The sequence below is a fragment of the Siphateles boraxobius genome, unplaced genomic scaffold (genome assembly GCF_051911475.1).
Source record: "Siphateles boraxobius isolate OS27281-9 unplaced genomic scaffold, OSU_SipBor_1 25, whole genome shotgun sequence".
Classification (NCBI taxonomy): domain Eukaryota; kingdom Metazoa; phylum Chordata; class Actinopteri; order Cypriniformes; family Leuciscidae; genus Siphateles; species Siphateles boraxobius.
Genome location: NW_027508866.1, coordinates 10,578,449 through 10,605,000, shown reverse-complemented (window position 1 = coordinate 10,605,000; position 26,552 = coordinate 10,578,449). Strand labels below are relative to the sequence as shown.

Below are 26,552 nucleotides of genomic sequence, written 5' to 3'. Positions count from 1 at the left end.
GACACATCGCAACTTGAAAAAGTCAGTTGAGAGACCTGAAAAATGAATGTTAGTTTTCTTCAAACAACTTTATATTATACATTATACATACAAATAAATATATATATATATATATATATATATATATTTTTTTTTTTTTATATATATATATATCTTATACACATCTTACATACTCTTTCGGTATTGTGGACAAATGTGAGGATAGGACAACACAAATAGACACACAGTTAAACATTCATAAATAATAAATACACACACTTATTCAAATATATAGAAGCGGCTCTCAACTGGTGGGTCGTGACGCCATGTGTTTTGATGAGTCACAGACTATAGGGGAAACTGTGCTGAATGCAATTAATAAAATGGAACTAATCATCAAAAACAGTTATGATAGCAAAATAAAAAGGCTTTTAGAGAGGAGAAAACTCCTCCCATATCTTATGTTATTGGCTGTGCGTCCAATCAAATGCTACAGTGCAAATAAATCTGTTAAAGTTAGCCAAATTAAATGCCAACATGTCCACAATGTGTTTTGTGGAGTAAACTACTGAAATATTGAAATATCAATACATTTCAAATGTGCAATCCTTTTTTTTACTGTACTACATAAGTTCACTTGAAGCAAAAAAGTTTTTGAACCACCATTTCTGAGATCACAATATATGTACTACTACTACTACTAGTTTGAGTACCAGGCCTGCCTAAATGTAGCAATAATGTAAAAATAATACCAAAGCAAACAGATACCAAACAAATAGGGGCTTGCACATTTGATGGAAAAATGTGTCTAAAAATCGTGATATGTTTGGCTGTTGAGGTGCAGAGTAATTCAGAAACAAAATTACCACGACAAATGAGTCACGTTACATACTTCCATCAGTGACGGTTTTAGGTTAACACCAAAATAAAGGTTCCCTGTAAGTCTGACATGACTAGAAACTTACCATTCATGAGAAAGACTGTCGAGAAAGACCTACATCTGTCATAACATATGTCTTAACACTAAAACACACAATGTGTTCATAGATATTTTTATTAGTTGCTTCAAGATAACTTTTTAAGAGGGGTGGGAAAAAAAAGTGAAATTTGATATTTACAATTTCTGAGGAAATATTGCCCATGCAAAACATTACTCCATAATGCCAGGACAATTGCCAGGGTGGTGCTATGCAGTCGCTAAAGTGTTCTGAATGGTTAGAAAATTGCTATGCCATTGCTACTATGTTCTGAATGGTTAGCAAGGTCTGAATGGTTAACAAGTTGTTATGGCATTAGAGTGGCCTGAAAGGTAAAAAAGCTGTCTCCATTTCTAAAGTGTTCTGAACAAGTTGCTGCGCCATGTTCTGAATGGTTAGTTAGCGCATTGCTATGCCATTGCTAGGGTGTTCTGAATGGTTATTAACATATTGCTATGCCATTTTAAGAGTGTTCAGAATGGTTAACAAGTAGCGATGCCATTTCAAGAGTGTTCAGAATTATCAAGTTTATGCCATTTCAAGAGTGTTCAGAATGCTTAAAAAGTTGTGATGCCATTTCAAGAGTGTTCAAAATGCTTAAAAAGTTGTGATGCCTTTTCAAGAGTGTTCAAAATGCTTAAAAAGTTGTTATGCCATTTCAAGAGTGTTCAGAATGCTTAAAAAGTTGTTATGCCATTTCAAGAGTGTTCAGAATGCTTAAAAAGTTGCGATGCCATTTCAAGAGTGTTCAAAATGGTTGTTGCCATTTCTAAGGTGTTCTAAACAAGTTGCTACACCATTGCTACCATGTTCTGAATGGTTGGTTAACGCATTGCTATGCCATATGGTGGTCTGAATGGTTGATAGCATGTTGCTATGCCATTTCTAGGATGTTCTGAATGGTTATCACGTTGCTAAGGCATTGCTACATGGTTTGAATGGTTGTCAACACATTGCTATGTGGTTGCCTTGATGTAAGTCTATGCAATTGTTTTGCTTCGAAAAGTAATAGCACACCTCTCCTCAACAGATAGCACAAACGGTGCAGGACGACTTATGTGTTGTTTTGAAAAAGTGTTTGATCAATTCGTGAAATATAAAGACATAAGATTGCGGGATTCTTTGACACCGGTTTCCAGAACAGTTGGTTGTGTTTACAAGTGGATAAGGCTATTGTGGTTAAACTCCTCTCGGTCATTATCACAGTTGCCATGGCGACATGTCGCCTATTGGTTGCAGATTAATCAGAGGGATACACCATGTGATAGGTTTCCTTGGTAATGCCTGTAAATGATAGGCAAAAAGCCACCACCTCTTCCTGGAGTATTATGGGATTGTGCTATATGTGAAATTTCATTCATTCACGAGTTGCATTCCGAGTTTGTTTAAATCCCTAACCATAAGTATTAGTACTAGCAGTGATACTTGTTTAATCAATCGCCTCTAATAATATTCAATAGAAGTTTTTGAGAAAAGGAGAACAAGAAACAGGCATCATGTGAAACATGGGGGTGTGGTTGTGGATTGAATGCAGGAGAGAAAAGAGGAATAAAAAGAGTGCTGAAATAAAAGATAGCAAGAGAATAAGCAGGTCAAATGAAAAGGTGAGAGAGAGGCAGGCATAAATGTGATATGACCCACCTGACTGCTCTTACCATTGTTGAGTGGAACATTTCTGCAAACTTCTCACAGCCTTCATCACACGGGCCTGTCCCTGACAACACGGCAGCCGTGAAGAACGCAGGGGCCTCCCCTATCGCCATTCCCACACCCTACACCATGTGAACACACACGCACATGATCAATGACATTTTATGACTGTACATGACTGTGCATAAAAAAGGAGTCGCGTGATTTAGGATTATTTCATCTGAAATCAAAAAGCATTGTTCCGTGGCATATCAAATTATGACAGCTAAAGTTCAGACGAGTTTTCTCCTCTCTGGAGCTGTTGTCAGGCTGACATTAATAGGTCTGTTATTTAATCTGGACATCCTGCCTCACATCCTGTCTCTTCAACACAACTGGCTTTGATGGTGGCCGACAATGCATCAGTCACAAAGCAGTTGGCCCTAATCTCCTGGGCAGCTGTCCTATTCAATGCCACTCAGTAGGAGGTGTTTGGTTAGTGTGAGTGTGTGTTCCACCTGCCCCTTGGGTGGGGAGTGTGGAAAGCCCACTAATGTCTACAGGGGGTTTGCAGGGTGGCACAGGAACAGATGAGCTCTGCAGGAGAGTAGAGCTCCACTTTCCCTGATAAACCACCGCCAACATGGATGGGTGTGTGTGAGTGAGCGCGTGTTAAAGCAAGTAACCCTTGCCCTGAGAACTCTCACCTTTGAACAGACAGGAACACGTGTTTGTGTGTATATATGCGGCATGAGTTCTGCACCCTTCATCGTAGAAAGCCCTGAGGGTGAAAACACACACACAGTAATGCATAGTTAATGTCTCTCCTGCCAAGGACAGTGCTAAAAACAAGAGTTATGACATTGCCAGTCTCCTGAGACTGGGCGCAGCCTGGCAGACAGTCTGGCACTGCCAGGTGTTTTGAGACCCATATTGCCTTTACTCTCCTGTTGCTTTACACAAATGAAACTAACACAGGTGAGGCACAAACTCAGAGTTGAAAAAAATATATATTTTGGAAGTGGGGGGAAAATAAAATAAATCTAACTGATAATTTAGGAGACCCAACAAACACAGGGTTTTGAACTTGTCTGAATGCATTTAAATGTAATTTGAAACTATAATATTAACATCTACATTATTCTTTGTATTAATCTCAATGTATGAATCTAATATGAATGTACACTATTTTTGTTTTAATCTCAAAGTGTATCAAACTGTCAATTTCCGAAAGATTAAAAAAAGCCTTATTTAGTGTTACTCACTGAAAAAGTACATTTGTTACATTATTTCTTCATCTGTGGTGATCAAACTGATCAAAGTGAAACTGCTAATTGTATAATATGAACATACGTAATTGCAGAATAAATGATTGTACAATTTCAAATTGTGGCTTTGAAATGTTATTACTATTTAATTAACTACCATTTAATATTTGACAGCTCGTGTAAAAAACTGCAACACGAATTTGAAAAAGTATTTGATAAATATAATAAAGAGTGTATTTGATCAAAACCAGTGTTGTGAGTTTGGGGCAGAACTACATGTTTGTCTGACCAATGGCAGACAGATGGAATGGAGTGTTTGGAACACAGTGTGTGTTACTCAGAAATTGCATACTTCACCTTAAACATTTTTTGGGGGGAGTCTATTATGCCACTTTGCCTTCATTAGACTGGGCAGTATAAAATAACAGAAAAGATGAGTGACATAAGCCTTTGTAGCGTATATGGCGCAGGCCGAACTATATCCTACATTCCCACAAGCACTACAGTTGCAGCCGGATAATGTGCCAAATGCTGCACCCTGACAAGGACAACATTTTTTTACAGTGCAATATGATATTTATTTTCACAGAGATTTCTACAAGAGCAACATATCATGAATAATTTACAATGAGTGTACTACAAAATCATTAACACTGAATGCGGCAAAACATATTTACTGATGTGTAGAACAAACATCCTGATGGTATCTCTATATCTATATCTCTATATCTGAAACTAGCAATTTCTATGAATTCATGATTGGTTAGAGATGTATATACATACAGCTCATGATACATACTTTGGGATATGACTCATCACTGCTCCTTTTGCATGTCTTTAAACAGTTCTGGAGAAAGTCTATTTTGCACATGACGTGTAGATAGACATGAAGTGATAATGACGCCACAGATATTCAAGTGCACTTCTCATTTCTGAGAGGAAAAATAGCTCAAGAGCATCATTTACTGGAGGCTTCTCAGCATTTCTTCTCACATTTGCAACCAAAGAGCTGTTTCTCTGTAAATAAAACTTCCCCAGCATTTTCTAAGAAAGCACCACATGCCTTTGGACTGAAGATAGACCTATGTGGGGTTATAATCAGCCAATCAGTGATTCCCGCATACTAGGCTTATTATCTGCACACTAAGGCAAGGTTAAGAACTTGCGGTGCTAAAGATCATAATCTTTCTCCAGTTATTTTAAACAAGTAAGATTTTTTGGGGCACCTGATGGTCTTAATTTTATATTTAAAAAAAATGTAGATTTCTAATATAAAGATGAAATGATAACAGGACAATCTGTAACATAGCCCTGAGGTTTAAAACCACAACAGTAAATACAACGCAAGCAAACACTCTGCATACGTACATAACAAATGAGGCGAGTGGCAGGAAGATGTAAGAACATTTCTAGATCAGTCTGTACCAACTTTGCCTTGTCAATAGAATCACTTCCTCATTGGGTCGCGCATATGCGGGTGTGATTGGAGGAGCGTGTGTTTAAAGGAACAGGCTGTACTACTCATAGTAAAAAAAATGCTAAACCACATGTCTGGTGTGAGAAGTGTGAAACCACTAGTAAGCAGCAGCAGGGAAATTCACAAACATTGACAGGTTCTTTCCCCACCACACACACTTATCATTCAGAAAAAAATAGACCTCAATGAAATCAGACCTTAGTATTAATAGCATTAAACTGGGCCATGAATCACAAGCAGGCCCAAACAGAATTTGCAGCCTGAATTAATTTTAACATGTTAAAAAAGCTAAATGCATTCTCGAACCAGACAGAATATACTGTAATCCAAAAGTCTGAGATTACAGTCGACATATGGAATTTGTGGGGTTTCTGACAAATTCAAAACAAGGAATCTTTATGACATAAAATATCAAAGATATACGAAATATCACACTATTTATATCACTAATACTGTGGCAAACTTGAGGCATTGACCATATGATTTCCTTGCCTCCAGGCAGCTGTGTGACTCTTCTGCTGTCCAGATCTGGTTTGGTGGTGAGTTACACTCATTAGCAGGTAGCATGACACAGGTGACGACACTGCAAGACAAAAAGAGGGAAAATAAGGTTCTGGATAGGCATTAACAAATATGCCTACATCATTTTTCATATTAAAAAGACTATACCAAAAAAAAAAAAGAAAAGAAGAAAGAAAATTGTCATAATTTTGGTTCCAAACCTGTACTACTTTCTTTTTTCTGTGGAATATTAAAAGGGAATCAGAATGTTTGAGCTGTTATCTTCCACACTGAAAGTGGATGGGAATCAGGGAATCAGCATTTCATGTCTGATGAAACCGAATAAGTTTTTATATTTATATTTTATTTTTAAAAAGTCAGAATCTTGCTTTGAAAATCTTGCCTGACAGTTGTGGTCACCATTCACTTTCATTGTACAAAAAAGAGAAGCTTGAACTTCTTTTGTGTTTCACATGAAAAAGAGTCACATGGGTTTCCATAATGGTAGAATTTTAATTTTGGGTGAGCTGGTCCCTAGATAAATCATTTGAATATTAATATTAACATTATATAATTTTTTTAAATATGCTATATTTTTTTTTACTTTTTATCTCACCACTAAGCACAACGGTTTGGTGGTTAAAAAGAAGAGATCTTTTAAAAATCAGTTTTAGACACACAGGTTTTTTTGTTTTAGAAATCTAATATTTGTATTCATTTTTGCTTAATACAATTTTTTAATGTTTATAATATTTTGTTCCAAAAAATAATAATTCTGAAATTGTACAATAATTAAGTTGTAATACTTTCCTTACGTCACAAATAAATTTGGCATTGTTTTTTTTGTTTTTTACAAATGAATGTTTGATAACCACAGTGATGAGGGTCTATATGAGCCATCCTTGCTTTATGGCTTACTTGTCACATTACAATAAAATAGCATGTTTGGTGATGCCACACCCACTTTTCACTCTAAAGTTTTTCAAATAGTATAATATTGTGAATGAATGAATTAATGGGGCATTTATATAGCGCTATCATATGTACGACTACACCCAAAGAGCTTTACAATCATGTCGGGATCTATCCTCAACCACCACCAGTGTGCAGCATCCACTTGGATGATGCGACGGCAGCCACAGTACAACGGCGCCAGTGCGCTCACCACACACCAGCGATAGGTGGAGAGGAGAGAGTGATATAGCCAATTCAGTAGAGTTATATATGCTGTGATGTCAGTCTGTGTTCCCCTGTCTTTTCATTTTTAGCAGTTCCCTGTTATGTTTATTAGTCTCCCCAGGTGTTTCAGATTAGCTACACCCCCTTATTATCTTGTTTGCCCTTGTATTTAAGCCCTGTGTTTTAGTTCAGTCTTTTTGAGTTCTTGACGTAGTAACCTTGATGTTGGTTGTTCTGATTCCGAGTTCCGAGATTTGGATCCTGCTTCCTCCTTGGTTCAACCTCAGCGTAACAGAAGAACAGACCGAAATATGAATCCACCAGCTGCTAGTAACAGAGTTCTAATGAGAATGCTTTCTTCCATGTTTCAGGATTGCCAGCCTATCGAAAGGTATGTGGGGGATTTTTTGGCTTGCGTCATTTAGCGTCATTAGATGACACCCAGCTCATGGACCTGTTTTGGAGCGGGCTGGATGAAGACATCGCTCCAATGATGCCGGAGGACTATACTGGCTGGAACCTTGAACAGTATATCGACCTGGCCCTTTTCTTGAGCGGTTTGGCATTTACTGTGGGCTTGGCGGATGAAGAACCCCGCAAACTCACAGTACCCCCTGAGTCAGGTCACGTCTGCAGAGCCAGAGAATGTTCACGTCACATCTGCCGAGCCAGTGTCTCCGGACAAGATGGCCACCGCCGAGCCAGTATCTACGGACAAGATGGCCACCGCCGAGCCAGTATCTCCGGACAAGATGGCCACCGCCGAGCCAGTGTCTCCGGACAAGATGGCCACCGCCGAGCCAGTATCTCCGGACAAGATGGCCACCGCCGAGTCAGTGTCTCCGGACAAGTTGGCCACCGCCGAGCCAGTATCTCCGGAAAAGATGGCCACCGCCGAGTCAGTGTCTCCGGACAAGATGGCCACCGCCGAGCCAGTATCTCCGGACAAGATGGCCACCGCCGAGTCAGTGTCTCCGGACAAGATGGCCACCGCCGAGCCATTATCTCCGGACAAGATGGCCGTGTGTCGAACCAGTATCTCCTGAGCCGGTGTCTGTGTCTGTTCCTCCTGAGCCGGTGTATGTTTCTGAGCCGGTGCCTGCTCCAGCCTATCACCCCGTAGCTGCCCCCAAGAACATTTTGGGGTGGGGGGCAGTAGGTCCCGCGATGGGACCATGGAGACCGCGCTGCCATGGTCGCCTGAACTGCCGGCTCCGCCGTTGCCGCCCGAAGGGTCTTCTCCGCCGTGGCCGCCCGAAGGGTCTTCTCCGCCGTGGCCGCCCAAAGGGTCCCCTCCACCAGAGCTATCCGAAGGGTCCTCTCCGCCAGGGCCACTCGAGGGATCTCCTCCGCCAGGGCCACCTGAGGGGTCCTCTCCACCAGGGCTATCCGAAGGGTCCTCTCCGCCAGGGCTATCCGACGGTTCCTCTCCACCTTGGCCCCCTGAACTAACTGCTTCGCCCTGGTCGCCTGCACGGCCTGCTCCACCTTGGTCGCCTGCATGGCCTGCTCCGCCCTGGTCGTCTGCACGGCCTGCTCTGCCTTGGCCCCCTGAACTGCCTGCTCCGCCCTGGTCGCCTGCACGGCCTGCTCCACTTTGGCCGCCTGCATGGCCTGCTCCGCCCTGGTCGTCTGCACGGCCTGCTCTGCCTTGGCCCCCTGAACTGCCTGCTCCGCCCTGGTCGCCTGCACAGCCTGCCTCCGCCCTGGCCTCCAGTCCTAACTCAATCTCCAGGCCCTCTTCCGATCCACGGCCCAGGTCCGCCCACGTTCCACAGCCCAGGCCCACCATTGCAAGGCCCTGGTCCCGTTCCCTGCGCAGGCCTGGCCCTCCATCCCTTCCCCGGGACCGCCTCCGCTCCACCACCCTCCCGAACTCTTGTGTTTTCTGTTTTGATGGGGACGGGAGCCGCCCATAGAGAGGGGGCAATGTTGTGATGTCAGTCTTTGTTCCCCTGTCTTTTCATGTTTAGCAGTTCCCTGTTATGTTTATTAGTCTCCCCAGGTGTTTCAGATTAGCCACGCCCCCTTGTTATCTTGTTTAGCTTGTTTGCCCTTGTATTTAAACCCTGTGTTTTAGTTCAGTCTTTGTGAGTTCTTGTTGTTGTAACGTTGATGTTGGTTGTTCTGATTCCGAGTTCTGTTCCTAGTCTGAGTCTTTATCTAGCTTTGAGTTTAAAGTGCTGCATTTGGATCCTGCTTCCTCTTCCTCAGCGTAACAATATTTATGTTTCATATTTTCCATCCATTTCTTTTCCAAATATTTCAGCCTTTAAATGAAACAACAAAATAATATTAAATTCAGCAATTAAAAACATATCAGACCATAGAGGTGGTGTAATGTTTTGCACGAATTGCATTTGAATAATTTTTTAGATCGAGACAAAAATGAGCGTCACATCATTAACCCTAGTAACACATGAGTGAGAGACAGAAATGGAGTGAGGTGATAATTGGAAACCCAGGGGGGCAGAAACGAGCCCCGGATCAAAGGAGGAAAATAAACTCTGGGGAAGAAACGGCCGTTATATGAGTGTCCTGCACCTGTGCCAAAAAGCCACAGAAGCATGAATGAGCATCAGAGAACTTTCCGTTATCACACACACACACACACACACACACACACACACACACACACACACACACACACACACACACACACACACACACACACACACACACACACACACACACACACACACACACACACACACACACACACACACACACACACACACACACACACACACACAACAAAAGCACAGAAACACACATTCATGCTTCTCTGCAATCCATTCATATCACAAATACAGAAATGATGTGTCACCAGCCAACTGTGGCTCCATGTAAGGTATGCATGGTGAGAGTGGGAGGGGAGATGATGCGGAGGTGACCCTGTGACCTTAATCAGAGATGAAGCTCTCATTACCCTACCTAGTTCCCTAAGTTGTGAATCCAGGCACTAGCAATGGACTTTATTGTCAACGCTGGGACACTGGTACCTCAATCATCTGCGACACGGTTCACCTTTGTCGACATTAAACAAATAAAAAAATACAATTTCATTACATACACAAACAAACTAACAAATAAAACATAAAAGAGGGGATCTTGTTAATCTTCTAACAATCTTATTTCTGCATAATACTTAAAAGAGTTTTTCCTTTTCATACACATTATCTTTTAGAGACACAACTGAATGATTACTACATTTACACACAGGGTATTTTTATGGTAATTTGAGGCAGCATGGTACTTTTATGAAACTTTCAAACTGGAACTGATAACCAAAAAAGGGGTTCCCTGAAGGGGGAAAAATTACAAAAAAATACTTTTTACATACAAATTTTTTTTTCACATAATGTCATTTACAAAAGTTGACGTGCAAACTTATGATATTAATGATATGTAATGTAGGCCTAATAACTATTTTTTAGTTAAACAAAAAACAAACATAAACAAATTTTTATGAGGAAGAAAAAATATGAGCATATAGTTTTCTGAAAATTGTTCAATTGTTTTCAGACACTCTGACAACCTAATTAAATTGCATTTTTCCCAGATAATATTTTAGCAATTTGCAATATAAAAAACAATTATTTAATTTTGGCAGTGATGATTTTATTTTATTTTATTTACAATATCACACTATGTATTTTTCCATACAGTACCTACAAATGGGGTTTATGCTCTAATTATAATATGTGTACAGAGAAGACATAAAAGAGTTACAGTAATGGTTAAATTCTCATCTGATATTATTATTACTTGTACATGAGCACAGCTGCAGTTGGCCATGTTTGTTTTGATTCTGCTGTGTTTTTTCCCTTCACCCCTTAAGTGTCACCCACCCCTTTTTTTTTGGAAATGCACATTCGGAACTTAATGTCACATGCCTGTCCTGTCTCGTGTAGCATATGTGGTGTTTTGTGTTCCTGTCTCTGTCTCGATCCCACCCTCCTTGTTATCTCATTATTGGTTTCATTTGCCCCACCTGTTGATCCCTCTTTACCTGCTTGAATTGTCCCTTTTATAAGTTCCTTAGTGTTTGCAGTTTGTGTCGGTTCGTTGTTTTGTATACGTCTCCTGTTTCCCGTGACCTCCGGTATGTTTGATTTTGAAGTTGTTGTTTTGTTTTATGTTATGTTTTTCCCCCTTTCCCCCTTTTCCCACAAATGTTTTTGTTTTACTTTATGTTTCTTTTATTAAATAAATCACTATTCTTTTGCAATTGAGTCCTCACCTAGTTTTCTTTAGTTGTCACGTAACAGAACGAACCAACCATGTCGAGGACTCAGCGAAGGAATTCACATCACCCACCAGCTCCCCCTGTGTCGTGCGCCCACTACGAACGTATTCTTCGTTTTCAGTCGCTAAGTTCCCTCCGCCAACAAGGGGCTGGTATGAGGAAGTTCGCGGCCGAATTCCTTATGGCAGCGGAGGGATTATGATTGAACGAAGGGCCACTTAAGGACCTTTTCTTTTATGCTCTCGACAAGCCCATGGACTGGGTGCTCAGGAGAGCGTATGATGAGAGTACCTTTGAGGCGATGGTGGAGGGTCTCGCTCGCGTGCAGGAGCGAGAGGTCCCGAGTCCGGTGGTCCAGTTCCGGTGGTCCCAGTTCCAGTGGTCCCAAGACGGAGGAGGAGGAGAAAGGCCTCCTCAACGACTTGTCCGGTGGCGCTTGATCCAGAGACCTGAGCCGGAGCCAGTGTCTGTTCCTGAGCCGGAGCCAGTGTCTGTTCCTGAGCCGGAGCCAGTGTCTGTTCCTGAGCCGGAGCCAGTGTCTGTTCCTGAGCCGGAGCCTGTGTCTGTTCCTGAGCCGGAGCCAGTGTCTGTTCCTGAGCCGGAGCCAGTGTCTGTTCCTGAGCCGGAGCCAGTGTCTGTTCCTGAGCCGGAGCCAGTGTCTGTACCTGAGCCGGAGCCAGTGTCTGTTCCTGAGCCGGAGCCAGTGTCTGTTCCTGAGCCGGAGCCAGTGTCTGTTCCTGAGCCGGAGCCAGTGTCTGTTCCTGAGCCGGAGCCAGTGTCTGTTCCTGAGCCGGAGCCAGTGTCTGTTCCTGAGCCGGAGCCAGTGTCTGTTCCTGTGCCGGAGCCAGTGTCTGTTCCTGTCCCGGAGCCAGTGTCTGTTCCTGTGCCGGTGTCTGTTCCTGTGCCGGTGTCTGTTCCTGTGCCGGTGTCTGTTCCTGTGCTGGTGTCTGTTGCTGTTCTTGAACCGGGTTCTGTTCCTGTGCCATGGTCGCCCTAGTGGTCGTCTTCGCCCTGGTCGTCACCGCCACGGCCTCCCGAGGGGTCTTCACCGCCCTGGGCGCCCGAGGGGTCTTCACCGCCCTGGGCGCCCGAGGGGTCTTCACCGCCCTGGGTGCCCGAGGGGTCTGCACCGCCATGGCCGCCCGAGGGGCTGTCGTCTTCTTCCCCCTGGCCGTCCGAGGAGCTGTCGTCTGCTTCGCCCTGGCCGCCCGATGGGTCATCTGCTTCGCCCTGGCCGCTCGATGGGTCGTCTGCTTCGCCCTGGCCGCCCGATGGGTCGTCTGCTTCGCCCTGGCCGCCCGATGGGTCGTCTGCTTTGCCCTGGCCGCCCGATGGGTCGTCTGCTTCGCCCTGGCCGCCCGATGGGTCGTCTGCTTCGCCCTGGCCGCCCGATGGACTTTCTGTTTCGCCTTGGCCGCCCAAGGGAGAGTCTCCACCTTGGCCGCCAGATGGACTGACATTTCCACCCTGGCCTCCTGAACTGTCCATTTCCCCTGCCACACCCTGGTCTGTCCTTCCTGTTCCACCTTGGTTTTTCCCTCCCGCACCTCCCTGGTCTGTCCCTCCCGCCCCTCCCTGGTCTGTCCCTCCCTGGGCTGTTCCTCCCTGGTCTGTCCTTCATGTCCCTAGTGGAGCGTCTGGTAGACGCTCCTTAAGGAGGGGGTAATGTCACATGCCTGTCCTGTCTCGTGTAGCACATGTGGTGTTTTGTGTTCCTGTCTCTGTCTCTATCCCACTCTCCTTGTTATCTCATTATTGGTTTCATTTGCCCCACCTGTTGATCCCTCTTTACTCGCTTGATTTGTCCCTTTTATAAGTTCCTTAGTGTTTGCAGTTTGTGTCGGTTCGTTTTTTTTGTATACGTCTCCTGTTTTCCCGTGACCTCCGGTATGTTTGATTGAAGTTGTTGTTTTCTTTTGTATTATGTTTTTCCCCCTTGTGGGTTTTTGTTTTACTTTATGTTTCTTTTATTAAATAAATCACTATTCTTTTGAGTCCTCACCTAGTTTTCTTTAGTTGTCACGTAACAAAATGCTTGTAATTCAAGAATGCTTTGAAATATACCCGTAAGAGAAGACATTCGGCAGATTTTTGTAGAAGTGAAATAAATTAAGAAATCGAAACAGAAAAAAAGTTATAGAAGTTTGAGTTTATGTAAAAGTACAATGTAAAAATGTAATTATTCGTATTTTTTATACAATATATATTTTCAAAACATGTTGGACTCTAAAACTGCAAGAAAATCAAAGCCAAAAATCTGACCAAGTTGTGTTTCAATTTTAGGTTGATAACTCAAACTAAAAATGAGCTTTCAGAAAGATTTTGTTCACAGTACCAAACTTTTTCACTAAGTGACTGAACCATATATTTCCACAATTTCCATACAATTTATGAAGTTGACCTCCTATTCAGAAGTAGTATGGGAAGTTTGGCAGAACTGTATATGAATTCAACCTCTAATAAACATAAAAAGAACACATATGTGCGTTATAGTTCGCTGCCACATCACAAATGGTGAATCTATTATTTTTTTCTTTATATCTAAAACATTTTCAGACCTTTTGTTCTAAAAAAAATTGAATGGATGTTATCTTGTGAACTCTTGGCATGAAAACAAACTGAGGTTTCTACCATTCTTTCATGATTTTTCATGTTCATCGCTATTTCAAAATACACGCCTTAGGAGTATGAAAATATTCTTGTCGCAAATTGATAAATTACGGCTCCTCTGTAATTTCTTTTGGAAAGCAGTCACCAAATATGAAATCTAGAGATTGTAAGCTTTCAAATGATATATAGTTTGTCAAGATTAGTTTAGGTTTAGTATAGGATATTACTGTTTTAAATATGTAATGGCTGTGGGCCCATTACATATATGTAATGGCGGTGGGCCGGGGACACTTAAAGGAGTCCGAAAAAAAAAAAAGAATGACTTAGCACATGAAGGAAAGAATGGAATTCTGATAATAAATCCTGAGCTTGTTTCAACACATCTTTACACACACACGCACAGCTGATGACCAACATCCAGCCTGTCCCGACAAATCGCGAAGAGCACAATATTTGAATTGACGACGATACATTCTCCGACACAGAACTCACATGCTTCAGCACTGGCTCAACGCCATTGGCCCTTTTATTGTGTAAACATCGTGGCTCTTTCAGGTAGTTTGTTTAGGGCTGATTGGTTATTTACCAGGGTGTAAGAGAGGAGTGCTCGCTGACGCACATTCTACAAACAAGCCAGAGGAGGATTATGCAATTGAATAGTGAAAAGGCCTTTTGCAACAGGGCGGGGATCTGACTTCCGGTACAAAGTAGGGCAAAACCATCAAGACTAACCCAGGATAGAGAAACAGATCCTTTAATAATGGCATTAACACCGGCAGGCATATTCCTTTCGAGTCAGGAGTGCTTCTTGGAGTCTGAATCATCTGAGAAATCATACCAAACTGTCACTTGTTTTCCAGGGTTTTCATAGTCCTTAATGAGTCCTGATATTGAGCAAAGGCGAGAGCTTCCTCAAATCTAATGAGTTTGTGAGCATTAGGCAACAACTCGAGTGATTCTGAGGTTCTGTTTCCACCTTAGAGAGGATTTGTCGCAATGGCCCATTACGCAAAATGAAAGGAAGATGTTGTAATTGGTTAACAATGAAGATTTCACTTTTTAAAAAGGGGAAAAAACTGTGATAATGAGAGTACCTAATTCAGTATTACTATCAAAATGCACAGAATGACTTTAGCTTATAGTCCCTGTAAATGTGAGACAGCTCCAAAAAATGTTTTAAGTGATTAAATGTGAGAAATTATGAGCATTTCTGGCTGTATTGCGTGCATTAGAAGTGTTCACCTCTGACCTGGTGTTCTTTTCAACTTCACGTTCAGAAGACTCATTGTCTTGAAATGTCATCTGTGTGTAGAAATAATATAGTGAGGAGATGAACAAATAGAGCAGAACGTGTTAAATGAAAGTCTTTACCTTTCAGTGTTGTGAATAGAAGATAGGTGTGTTTACTTAAATGAATGCATAAACTGAAGTTATACTAATTCATTTCCTTAATCTGTATACCTCCTTAAAGATTAGATGCTCTCAGTGTTTGAAGGTAGTTGATGAAAAACTTTTTTTTTCAATATCAAAAATTGAAGTTCAAATTTATATACAGTGCTCTAATGAGACCACAATAATCTTTTGCTATTTAAAACAAGAAATAAATGGCTTTAAAAGTTTTAGAATTGTAAAAGATATACAACTAAGAAAAGGAAATATTTGATTATATATTATATATATATATATATATTTTTAACTTTTCATTCAAATTGTTATACTGATCTTTTAATTTGCAACACACAAAAAACAATATTTTAAAATACAATGCAAAACAGAAGCATTTTCACTAATGGACTTCTGAACCCCACAAAATATATTCATGTCACTGTGGTGTGACAAATGATATAAATTCTCTCAATTAATATATGACATTAAAACTGCATGCATAATTATACAAGAATAACATTAGACATTTTTTTAAATAACTATGAAGTACAGCAACACTGGAAAACGTATTACACAATTTTGATTATAAAGGGGATTTAAACTATATATATTTAGAATATATACATTTTTAAATGAAGTTTTCTAAATAAAATGCATTGTCTAAATATTTTTTCTTACCTTACAGGCAATACAATCATTTTAAAATGTCACGTCATCTACCCTTGATATTCTGAGTCTGGTGTAAATCTAAGTTTATACAGTTAAACAGTACATTTATAAGTAACAGATTAAATTGGACTGAGAAATTGAGAACCAGGCACTTGGCTCTTAATCTGAGTGGGAGTTTGCAATCGTCTAGCAATAACAAGACAAGAGTAGGGGATGAGTGGAGAAAAGGGGAGTGAATGTGAGAAGATGTGAGGAAAACAAAGAGAGAAGGGGCGTTCGGATGACGGCCTCCACACAGGGAGCCGTTTACCCTCCCTGACGTTCCATGAGGGGAAAAATAGTTGAATTATGTCAGCAACTGTGAAGTCTATAAAATAGCCTAATACTTGTCTTTTATTCCACAATAGCCCATCTGCACCAAACACCGGTCCAGAAGTCTAAGCCATGGGATAATGGAAAGAAAATAGCGGACATTCTTTTGGCGGCCCACAGAAACCCGGGCCGTGCAATAAAGACAGACGAGATCACTAGTAAAGTGTGCACGTTCAAACAGGGGAAAGATGCAGCCAAGTCTGCCACATGGGAGGGAAGGACGTGGGGTCTGTGAACTGCTCTCCAACTGCTGCCGTCAACATGTGGAGCTATGAATAATGAAAGTGATGTATTATTGCTACTCTGAGAAACATTTTCTTTATTAAGCCATTCTGACTTTTATTAATGTTTATTTTTAATTTCAAAGGAAACAGGAGGGGGGAAAAAAAGCCTGACCGCATGTGCAATTTGTAGCACATGCTTAATAAGAAAAACAAACATAGGATAACTTATCATCCCGTTTTTATACAAGTGAAAATGTGACGTGAGAAAACGTAAATGTATATATAAGATTTGTGTATTTGAATTGCATACAATTTTTTTGTTGTTTTTGATTACACTGTTAACATAGTTAACAAACTAATGGACTTGTGATGCATATTTGTCAGAAAACGGGTAAGATTTCTGTAATATAAACAATGTTTTTAAATTCACACTAACCAGATTTATATTTTTCCTCAATAAATCCAATTTGTTTCAATATCATACATTCTCACTAACTGAATATTGCTTTTTATAGCCATATTTAAAACATGTTCATACTTATAAATGGAATAAATTTAATTGTTTTCTCAGTTAATAGGTTTCCGATGATTCGAAGCAATTTGAATAAATGCATTTTGAAAATATGATTTTATGATTTAAGTCAAATTAAATCAATGCAAATTGTTAATAATAAACTATGCCAGGTTTTACATTTTTTACATTTATGTATGACTGACAATTGACAAATATTCTCACAATAAGTTTATTAAAACTGTGTCATTTATATGGTGCTTTTTTATCTTATTTTATTTATTACTTAGTACATATTTACTATAACTGAAGCAACCTGCTGTTTTCAAAGTAGATTGTTCAACCAAACATGGATTAGGTTGATAACATAATAATATAACATTAGACAATACACAACTGACAAAACTTTTGTTTTAGTGGAAAATGTATTGATTACTTGACTTTAAAATCTCTCTATCTCTCTCTCTCTCTATATAAATATATATAAATATATATATAAATATAAATATATATTTATATATAAATATATATATATATATATATACACACACACACACACACACACACACACACACACACACACACACACACACACACACTAAAAGACTGCAACGTTAAGGTAAAAATAATAACTTAAGGTCTATATCAAGCTCAGACAGTGAGGTCTGTGGCCCCAACAAAGCTTCTGTGAAATTCAATATTACTTGATTTGTGTAGGAAACATCATCCAAATCCCGTTGGACTGCATGATCAATCGCTGATGACAGAGAATGTTCGGATTGCAATCTGGACAGTGTATGTGTGTGTTTCAGTGACTATGAGACAGCGTCCCCTGGGTTGAAATAATGTGTGGTTGTGTGTGTATGTGTGTGTGTGTGTGTGTGTGTATGTGTGTGGGTTAGTCCATGATTTATCAATGTGGGATTTTCAACCACATGAGCTCATTCTATTTCCTCCACCCACTGCAATGCCACCGGAACACACACATGCTGTCCGGCCCAAGGACAATTAGGTGAGGCCATCGACGAGACAGATCTCAAACAATTCTCATGACTATACTTGGCATTAAAACAGAAACAATGTGCATTGATCGACTTGTTACACTCACATATGGTCTTTCATGCATCACAAGATTTCATGACAATTAAAAGTCCAGCCATTTATGCCCTAATTTGTTTTTATCTGTCGGGAGGGAAGGGAGTGTCCAGCTCTAGAAAGACATCAAGCGGCACAAACACCAACGCCTTTGTAATTCATAATTTATTGGCCTCAACATGAACAGAAATGCCAAACTATCCTATTCAGAAAGGCAAAGAACCAGATTCTTTCGCTACTGGAGTATGTTCAACAAATATTTAGAGACAACGGTCTGCAGGTGACATCACAAATTGACAAAGAACAGGAACTGCAACTGAAAAGTGAAGTCAATGTACAACATAAACAATGAGCAATACATAAATATATATATATATATATATATATATATATATATATATATATATATATATATATAAAGCATTTATCAATCATGTCCCTAATAACTAATGTTATTAGGTACAACTTTTTGTTTAAAAACATTAGTAAATGTTAAAATTAACATTAAGATTTATAAAGGCTGTAGAAGTATTGTTCATTGTTAGATCATGATATCTTATTTAGTTAACAAATATTCACAAATGAAACCTTAAATGTAAATTGTTACTGAATAATGTTTTAAAAGGCTACAGGATCTAAACAAGATTATAACCTAGAATTCAGATGGTAACGATGATTCTAGCATATTTCTTACTAAACCCTCACCTTAAAAAAAACATCATATATTTCTAGTGAGAGTTGCCGATGTTTGGTGTCATTTAAGACATCCCCTTCCAGATCCTATCACCTTTTATCAAAAATATTGTACATTATCTTGTTCTAGATAATCAAAAGAGCTTTTCCTAATATGTTAACGTTACGCTAAGCTCATAAGCCAAGCTGAAAACACAAAAAAGAGAAATGTTTCATTCGAACATTTTTAGCTGTGGTAGTACAATGTGATATTTATGTCACACAAATATAAAATATATTAAATAACATTTTGAAGATTTAAAATAAATACACTGTAAAGCAATTAAGGCCTAATAAGCTCCTATATGCAAATGAGCAGCTACCAACGGGATCGCAAACAGGGATTCGCCCATAATTAATTTGCATACAGCAGCAGAGAAAGAACGCCAACAAATCTTGTACAACAGTTCAACATACTCAAACATGCTCATGCACAAACATAAACACAGAGGCTATTGACAAATTCCCCTTTGTTTTATCAGCAGTAAGTCAGACGTAGGATGTGTCATGTCATAGTCCCCCTGGTGAATGAGAAAAAGAATCAATGAAAGCGCCTGTTTCATTCATCCCAAGTTTCTTCAGATATAAAAGGAGCTTTTGTCTAAGTTTAAGCACAAACAGAAGAAAACAATAGGGAAAAAGATGTTGGGATCTTGTGCCGAACATCAGTACTGCTTCACCTTTAACACATAATCAGGCACGTCTACACACATTTACACCTGTCACATCACCCTTATGAATTGTCTGTTTCCTTTCGTGTGTCTCTTCTGCGGTTTGATGGCCCTGAGCAGGTACAGATCTGACTCACAGCTCAAACCCACCCACAATCATGAATGACGCGCTCGGTTACAATGCCGTTGAGGCGATTGAGGGGACAGGGAGGGGTGAGGTATCGGAGTGTGTGTTTGTGTGCACCTGGACAATGGTGTTCACGTTAAGGACTGCAAGTGGATTTGGGATAGTTTAAGTTCATGTCAGATACAAAAAGAATTTCCCAAAACAGTGAGATGGGCTTCAGAATCTGGATCATGGTAAATAGTGTGTGTAAATTTGTATGTGAGTGTGTGTACAGGTTTGTGTATACTTGCGACAATTGCAAAAGCAAAGTGTTTTCATTTACATAGTGAAATATCATTACAACCGACTAGTGAGGACATTTTACTGGTCCTTACTAGTAAAAAATGTTTATTTAAAACTAGTGTTTTGCACGTTTCTGGGTTTTAGGGGTTGGGTTAGATGATAGAAAAAATAATTTACCTGATATAAAAATCAATGGAAGTCTATGCAATGTCTTCACTAATAACAGGTATGTGTGTGTGTGTGTGTGTGTGTGTGTGTGTGTGTGTGTGTGTGTGTGTGTGTGTGTGTGTGTGTGTGTGTGTGTGTGTGTCCAGCTTAAACACATTTATTTGAAAATATGCCCACAAGTTAGCAAACTCACAAAAAAATATTTTTGGGGGATTACCTCAAATGAAAAAATTAAATAAAATCTGACATTAAAAAATATATATAGTTTTTTTTTCTTAATTTTAATTTTTTTTTTACGTTTAGAGAGATTATAGATTGTTTAAAATGTGTCTAGTCATTTGAAAGCAATCAAAATTCTTTTATGGCACATCCATATAAAAATAGCAAGAGAAATGTGTATTCGTGCAAGATAATGAACAGTTATACTAACAGTTTACAAACAAATAGTTAATTGTTCTGTTAAATGTTTTGACCAACTTGTTCATTTTTGTGTAAATGTATATTAATCATATCATTTATATTTTAATATTATTTCAATTTTTAAAAAAAAATGTATTTACTTTTATTCAATAAAAATTATACAATAAAAAAAATGTATACAAAAAAATTTGCACAAATGTAAAACTTTTAATCAGGTAAACAACAAATCTGAGAATAAAGTTTGAGAGACAAAAAAAAGCAGCAAACATAAAACAGTGAAACTGTGTCTTTTCACTCTTTATAACTGCAATTAATAAATCAATACATTAAGTGGAAAAAGTATATAACGTTATTAGTTTTTTAAAGTTTACAAATAAACTGCGACATACCGAATCTATTGGAAGACGATATGAAAATATAATATCACTGTACACTGACCCAACCCTGATATTTTTATTGTCATAGTTGGTTACAGCTTCAGGGCACCAACTGCAATTTGATTTAAGAGTCTTTTTAATTTGTGAACACTTAAACACATTTATCACTTTCTATAGCCGGTGTAAAACTTTATATAGAGAAAAGCAGTGTGCTTCCCTTATGATGGATGCCAGCTGATTTATTTCAAATGGACTAATAGCCCTTTTCCTCACATCCTACAAAAAAAAAGTGTTTTAAAGATGATTACGGCAATATGACATTGTAGGAACAAACTGGCTAAGTGGAGGAAAACTGCCACACATACACACACACACACACACACACACACACACATTCTCTCTTTTTGATGAGAGATCGCCTAAATGACGGCTTACATTCAAGTGTAAATGTTGAAATACAATGCCATGTTTTGGTCAAATTTGTTGATTTACAGTAAAGTGTGGTAATTTCCAAACTGACAATAAAAGTGCAATGACAAAAGCCATTACTGACAGCAATATATTCACAAAAATCACTGCTACTGTGTTTTTTTAACATGGTACCATGATAATGCCATGTTTATTGGACATAGTATTTCATAAAGTACCAAGGTGTCATGTAATAACTATGGTAGGTGATATATATATAAATATTATTTGCTTATTTTATACTATTAGATTACATCATTACTATATATATATATATATATATATATATATATATATATATATATATATATACACACATACATATATATTTTATTAACCCAGATCATGGACATGTGATTTACAGTACATGACGGTATTATTTAACTTAAAGATGAGTTAATATCTCTAAAATAAAAAGTAAGAGGAATGATATTTTACAACTTGAATAAAATAGTGACCTGTTCATAGGTCCATAAAAGTGCCCGCTGGTTGAAGTTATAACAACTGACTTTCCTGCGAGGGGGTATAGACTAAACGTGGTCCTGTCTCACACTGAGAGACACAAAGGGAGATGTTGGGGTCGAACTGTGACTCACACGAGTCTCTGAGATACAAGACAAAACAGCCATCAGAAACACATCACGAGAACTTCATAAAGACTTTTATCACAGCGCTCGTTCAGTAAGTAACTGTCTTTAGCAGCTTCGAATGAGCTGGCGATATGGGTCATCTGTCATTCATTAGAGACCAGTAAAAACTTACAGCTCCATAAATTTATATTGAACATTTTCAAAACAGTTTTATGTATCCTTTCCATATTTCTGATGGACTGACAGCTCCATAAGGAAAGAGTGACTTCACAAGAGTGGGATTGAATTAGCACCAGGTCCTCTTTAAATAATTATACCCTTCACCCTCTGCTGGACAACAGCGAGAACTAAATGTGTGGTGTCCTTTATCACTTACTCAAAACTCAGTCAGTGATGTTCAGAAAACGTACAAATTTATCAAAACAAATTTGGTTGTGAAAGTAAATTTGTTAAACGCACTAAATGACGATGAATGGGGAAAATGTTCAGGTTATATTTCACCTTAAAAAGGAGAGAAAATAAGACTTTATATTTTGCATAAAGTAGTCATTGTAGTTTTTTGTGAGATTGTTTTCACAACATTTAAGCTCATTTTCCACCTCATACTGAATACTGTGTAAAACAGAAATGAAAACCACCCTGTCCAGACCTTTAAAAAAAAGATCAGGAGTAAATAAGTTGAATACAACTAATGCCACCATGGTGTATACTTTTTTACAGTTGTACTTTACAATTTAAATAATATCATTATCATTTTTTTGTACATTGCAGCAGATCTCAAACTTGTTTTGCGGAAATTTTTTTTAATATTCATTACACAAAAAATACTAAAGATGAAAAAGTTCAATGTGACCGCAAAATGCATTAAGTCAAATTAAAATGTAAAATTATTATGATAATGAATTTGCAATGTAAGCATCAAAGGTTTTTAACTGTCATGAAAATAACTGATTCCGGTTTTATTTCTTTATGCAAAGTTTAATCTGGATGACCCAGATATTTCTGAGTTTCCATAAGATTCACCTAGATATATCAGAACCTGCACTAAACTGTATTTACTTCCAGCAATGTATGTGTTGTACAAGCTCAATAATTGACTACTATAGTATTCAAAAGTATAGAGAGAGATAATATATCATATACGCAGAGCGTATTATATGAATGGATACGTGCATTTGCTCTGTCACAAAAGACAAACAGGAAAACACGACAACACCTTCACAGGCTAAAAAGAAATAATTATTTCTCTAGAAAAGAGAAATCCATATGTTGAAAATCCAAAACTGCCCCCTTTAGTAGTTTCAGGCCACAACAGGTAAAAAGTCTATAAATGTCTTAAACACAATGTGGAGTAAAAACGTGTAGGTCTCAGATGACATCTGGACTCTTTAGTAACAGCAGGGCCAAAAACTCACAGTGGTCTATGGCGCCATCTTCTGGACATTGTGTAGAGTTGAAGGAAACAAAGCAAAATAAAGTTCTATATGTCTGTTTTAAAATGTTCTATATCTTAAAATCTAAACTGTTCAGCTTTTATATGTAATAAATACATAACCAGCAACTAAAAAATAAATTGTTTTTATGTTAAATGAATTTAGAGTGAATTAATTGAAATGAATCAACAGTATAATGAACAATATAAAATATGAACAAATATGCATTCATTTTCATGCACAAACACACATATCTGTTCTATTATTACATGTATACAAAACTGATAATATTTCCCATAATCCACCATTATCATTATAGCAATACTAATCTTAAAACAAGTGGAATTTCAACCAATAAAAATTAAATACCGGACAACAACAAACAAACAAACAAAGAAATGTCCGACACTAGTGTTGATATAATGAATATCCCTAATGTAGATATATATATATATATATATATATATATATATATATATATATATATATATATATATATATATATATATGACTTTAGCTCACTGTTAAAGTCTATGCATGACTAGCTTAATTTATCAGTTCCCAGTAAACCTCAATGAATCCGAGGGGTCACTGGGTTCGTCTGTTACATCACCAACCACACGGTGTCGCTTCAGTTCTAGCAGATAACAAGAAACACAACATGCCGTAAAAAAAACTCGTAAAAAAACAAGTCACTAAACCTTCTCAGATTACATCTAGGACAGGAAAGTTATTTTCCAGAGGAAGTTTCATTCTTTTCAGCTCTTGAATCCAGAGACGGTGCCAAACCGAAACAGCAACTGCGTAGAGCGCGTGTGACGCAGAGGGATATTCACAGTTACTGAGCCCTTACTAAAACACACCAGATGTTTGAAGCATCTGTCTGTGGCTGTTTCAGCACCTGTATGTCAGACAGAAGCTTAACGTAAACATTTTTGCGACAGAAGATATAAAAGCGGAGACGGAGCAAGGCGAAGGGAAAAACACAAGGTGCTGAGTGAGAGAAAAAACAAGAGGAAGAAGAAGAAGAAGACGACAGAGAGGGGCGTGTCCTCAGCTCAACCGCGGGGCAACGGGTTCGTTCATTCCAATAGCCTCGTGAAATGACAACCGATCCTAAACACGATTTCTCGTTCTGACAGACACACACACACAACACGAAACGAAACCAAACATCACCCGTTATCGACTCTGATCAACACAGAGACACGCTTGCAGACCCCAAGCATTGCTGTGAGACCATCACACGCACGTGGATTCACTTTCAGCCAGAACTATATAGAAATTGATTACAGGCGCATATGCAACAAGGAAGCAATGTGTGGGTTACACAACAACTTGCACAAGAAAAACACCATTACACAAGCCTTTAGGAGAATGCAACCTGAAATACATGCATGCAGCAGCTCCTATAAAATAAAATAAAAACTATTATAAAACAAACTTGCACGGCACAGATATGTTGCAGGTGGTTCTTACCAGACGAAGCAGCTGTGCACGTTGGTTCCCAGTCCATCAGGACAGAAAACACAAAACTTTCTTCATATGTGAAGGGTACACTGACAAATCTAAAGCAGGCAACTACATGTGGGAGAGAGTGAAAGACAAATGAGAACGGAGCAGAGAGGTACATACGACTTATGGGAAGAGAAAGAGAACTGCGACACAGCAGGAAAGGGGAGAGGGAAATAGATAGAGAGAGTAAGAGAGGTAGGTAGAGAGAGAGAGAGAGAGGAGCACCTCTGTGAGTTCTTGCTGTTGCAGAGAGGGGTGGTCGGAGCTGTAGGGTACCAGAGTTCAAAGCACTGAGAGAATAAGAGTGTTATTCTGCTACAGCCAGCCAAGTCTTACACAACACCAACCAGGGGCAGCAAGTTCCTTCTGCCTATCTCTCCCTCCCTCGCTCTCATTCATCAACTCGCTCACAGATTCCCTATTCTTTCCATTTCATCTATTTCTGTTTCACTTATGTGGTTGCTCTTTCCCTCAGCTTTTTCTTCATCCCTTCTAAATAAAAAATTGGATATTTTTGTCTCTTCAGATTAAATAGCTACATTACAAATTGTGTATAGGGATGGTTTGACAAAAAAAAAAAAAAAAAAAAAAACATCATTTACTCCACCTCACTTTGCATTTCTTTCTTTTGCAAAACACACAAAAAAGATATTTTGAAGAGCATTGAGAACCAAACAACATCAGAGCCCATTGACTTAATTAAGTAAACTTAGTAACCCGAACAAAGACCCATGTTTCTCAAACCATCTTCTTTTATGTTCCACAGAACGAAACGAGGAAGGCGAGTAAATGATGACAGGATTTTCATTTTGCTTCTTAGATTTGTCTCTGGAGTTTCAGAAGAGAATCATTTCTCAAATTGTGCTCAGATTTTGCCACGGCACCAAATATATTCTTCCCGAAATATATTATTCGAATCACATTCATTTTATAGCTGTACTCTCTTGCTGCATGTCAATAATTGTGTATAATTTATTGCTACTAAGGAGTTTTAGGAGAAACATCTGAGACGAATCCATTAATTGGCTATGAAAGAGCAAGTTCTACGCTGTAAAATTGGTCTCTGGGTCTCTCCATCTCCTGCTGGTGAAGGGGGCAGGTTGTTTTGCAGTTCAAGTGAAACTTGCGGGTTTTTATTATATGGAAGTATTGAAGGGTTTCTGGAAAAGGGCTAGAGATCTGCATCACTGGAATTCCAGGAAAGTAAAACAAAACGGTCTCATTCCCCACTTCATGTGACATTAAGTTGTAAGTGTAGAACTTTCAAAGCCATTACAGTGTGCTGGTTTGCTTTTATGGCTATTGTAAATGTAAGGGATTGAACACAGCACAGTAGGATTTTGGTGAAGATTTGGTTTGGATTTAAGGTCACAGCTGGGTTAAGGTGTTTGGCCACTGGCCCTGCTGAATTTGTATTTAAAGGGATAGTCCACCCAAAAATGAAAACTAATAATTTACTCACTCTCCTGTTGTTTCAAACCTGTATGACTATCTCCTGTGGAACACAATGTTGTTTTGGACCCCACTGACTTTCATTATATGGCCAAAACCGTTGAAACATTCTTTAGATTTGAATACATATAGGTTTTTTTTTTTATGCGTGATGTTTTGCCAGATGCAGGTAGAAACAGTTTATATAAGTA

General features: G+C 38.9%; 1 protein-coding gene across 10 annotated transcripts in view; it reads right to left on the bottom strand.

Moving 5' to 3' along the window:
• LOC143749886 (vacuole membrane protein 1-like) overlaps positions 1–25,247 on the bottom strand; it is a 60,018-nt gene extending 34,771 nt beyond the window's left edge. For 2 of the 10 annotated variants that reach the window (XM_077242553.1, XM_077242554.1), the window contains exons 1-4: positions 24,874–25,098; positions 5,823–5,913; positions 3,293–3,366; positions 2,612–2,728 (exon numbers count right to left, since the gene is read on the bottom strand). In XM_077242553.1, coding sequence (XP_077098668.1) covers positions 2,655–2,728; positions 3,293–3,366; positions 5,823–5,913; positions 24,874–25,027 — 393 coding nt within the window. In that variant the 5' untranslated portion in view covers positions 25,028–25,098 and the 3' untranslated portion in view covers positions 2,612–2,654. The other 8 variants (XM_077242552.1, XM_077242551.1, XM_077242558.1 and 5 more) reach the window with 6 other exon arrangements.
• Between the last annotated feature and the right edge of the window lie 1,305 nt (positions 25,248–26,552).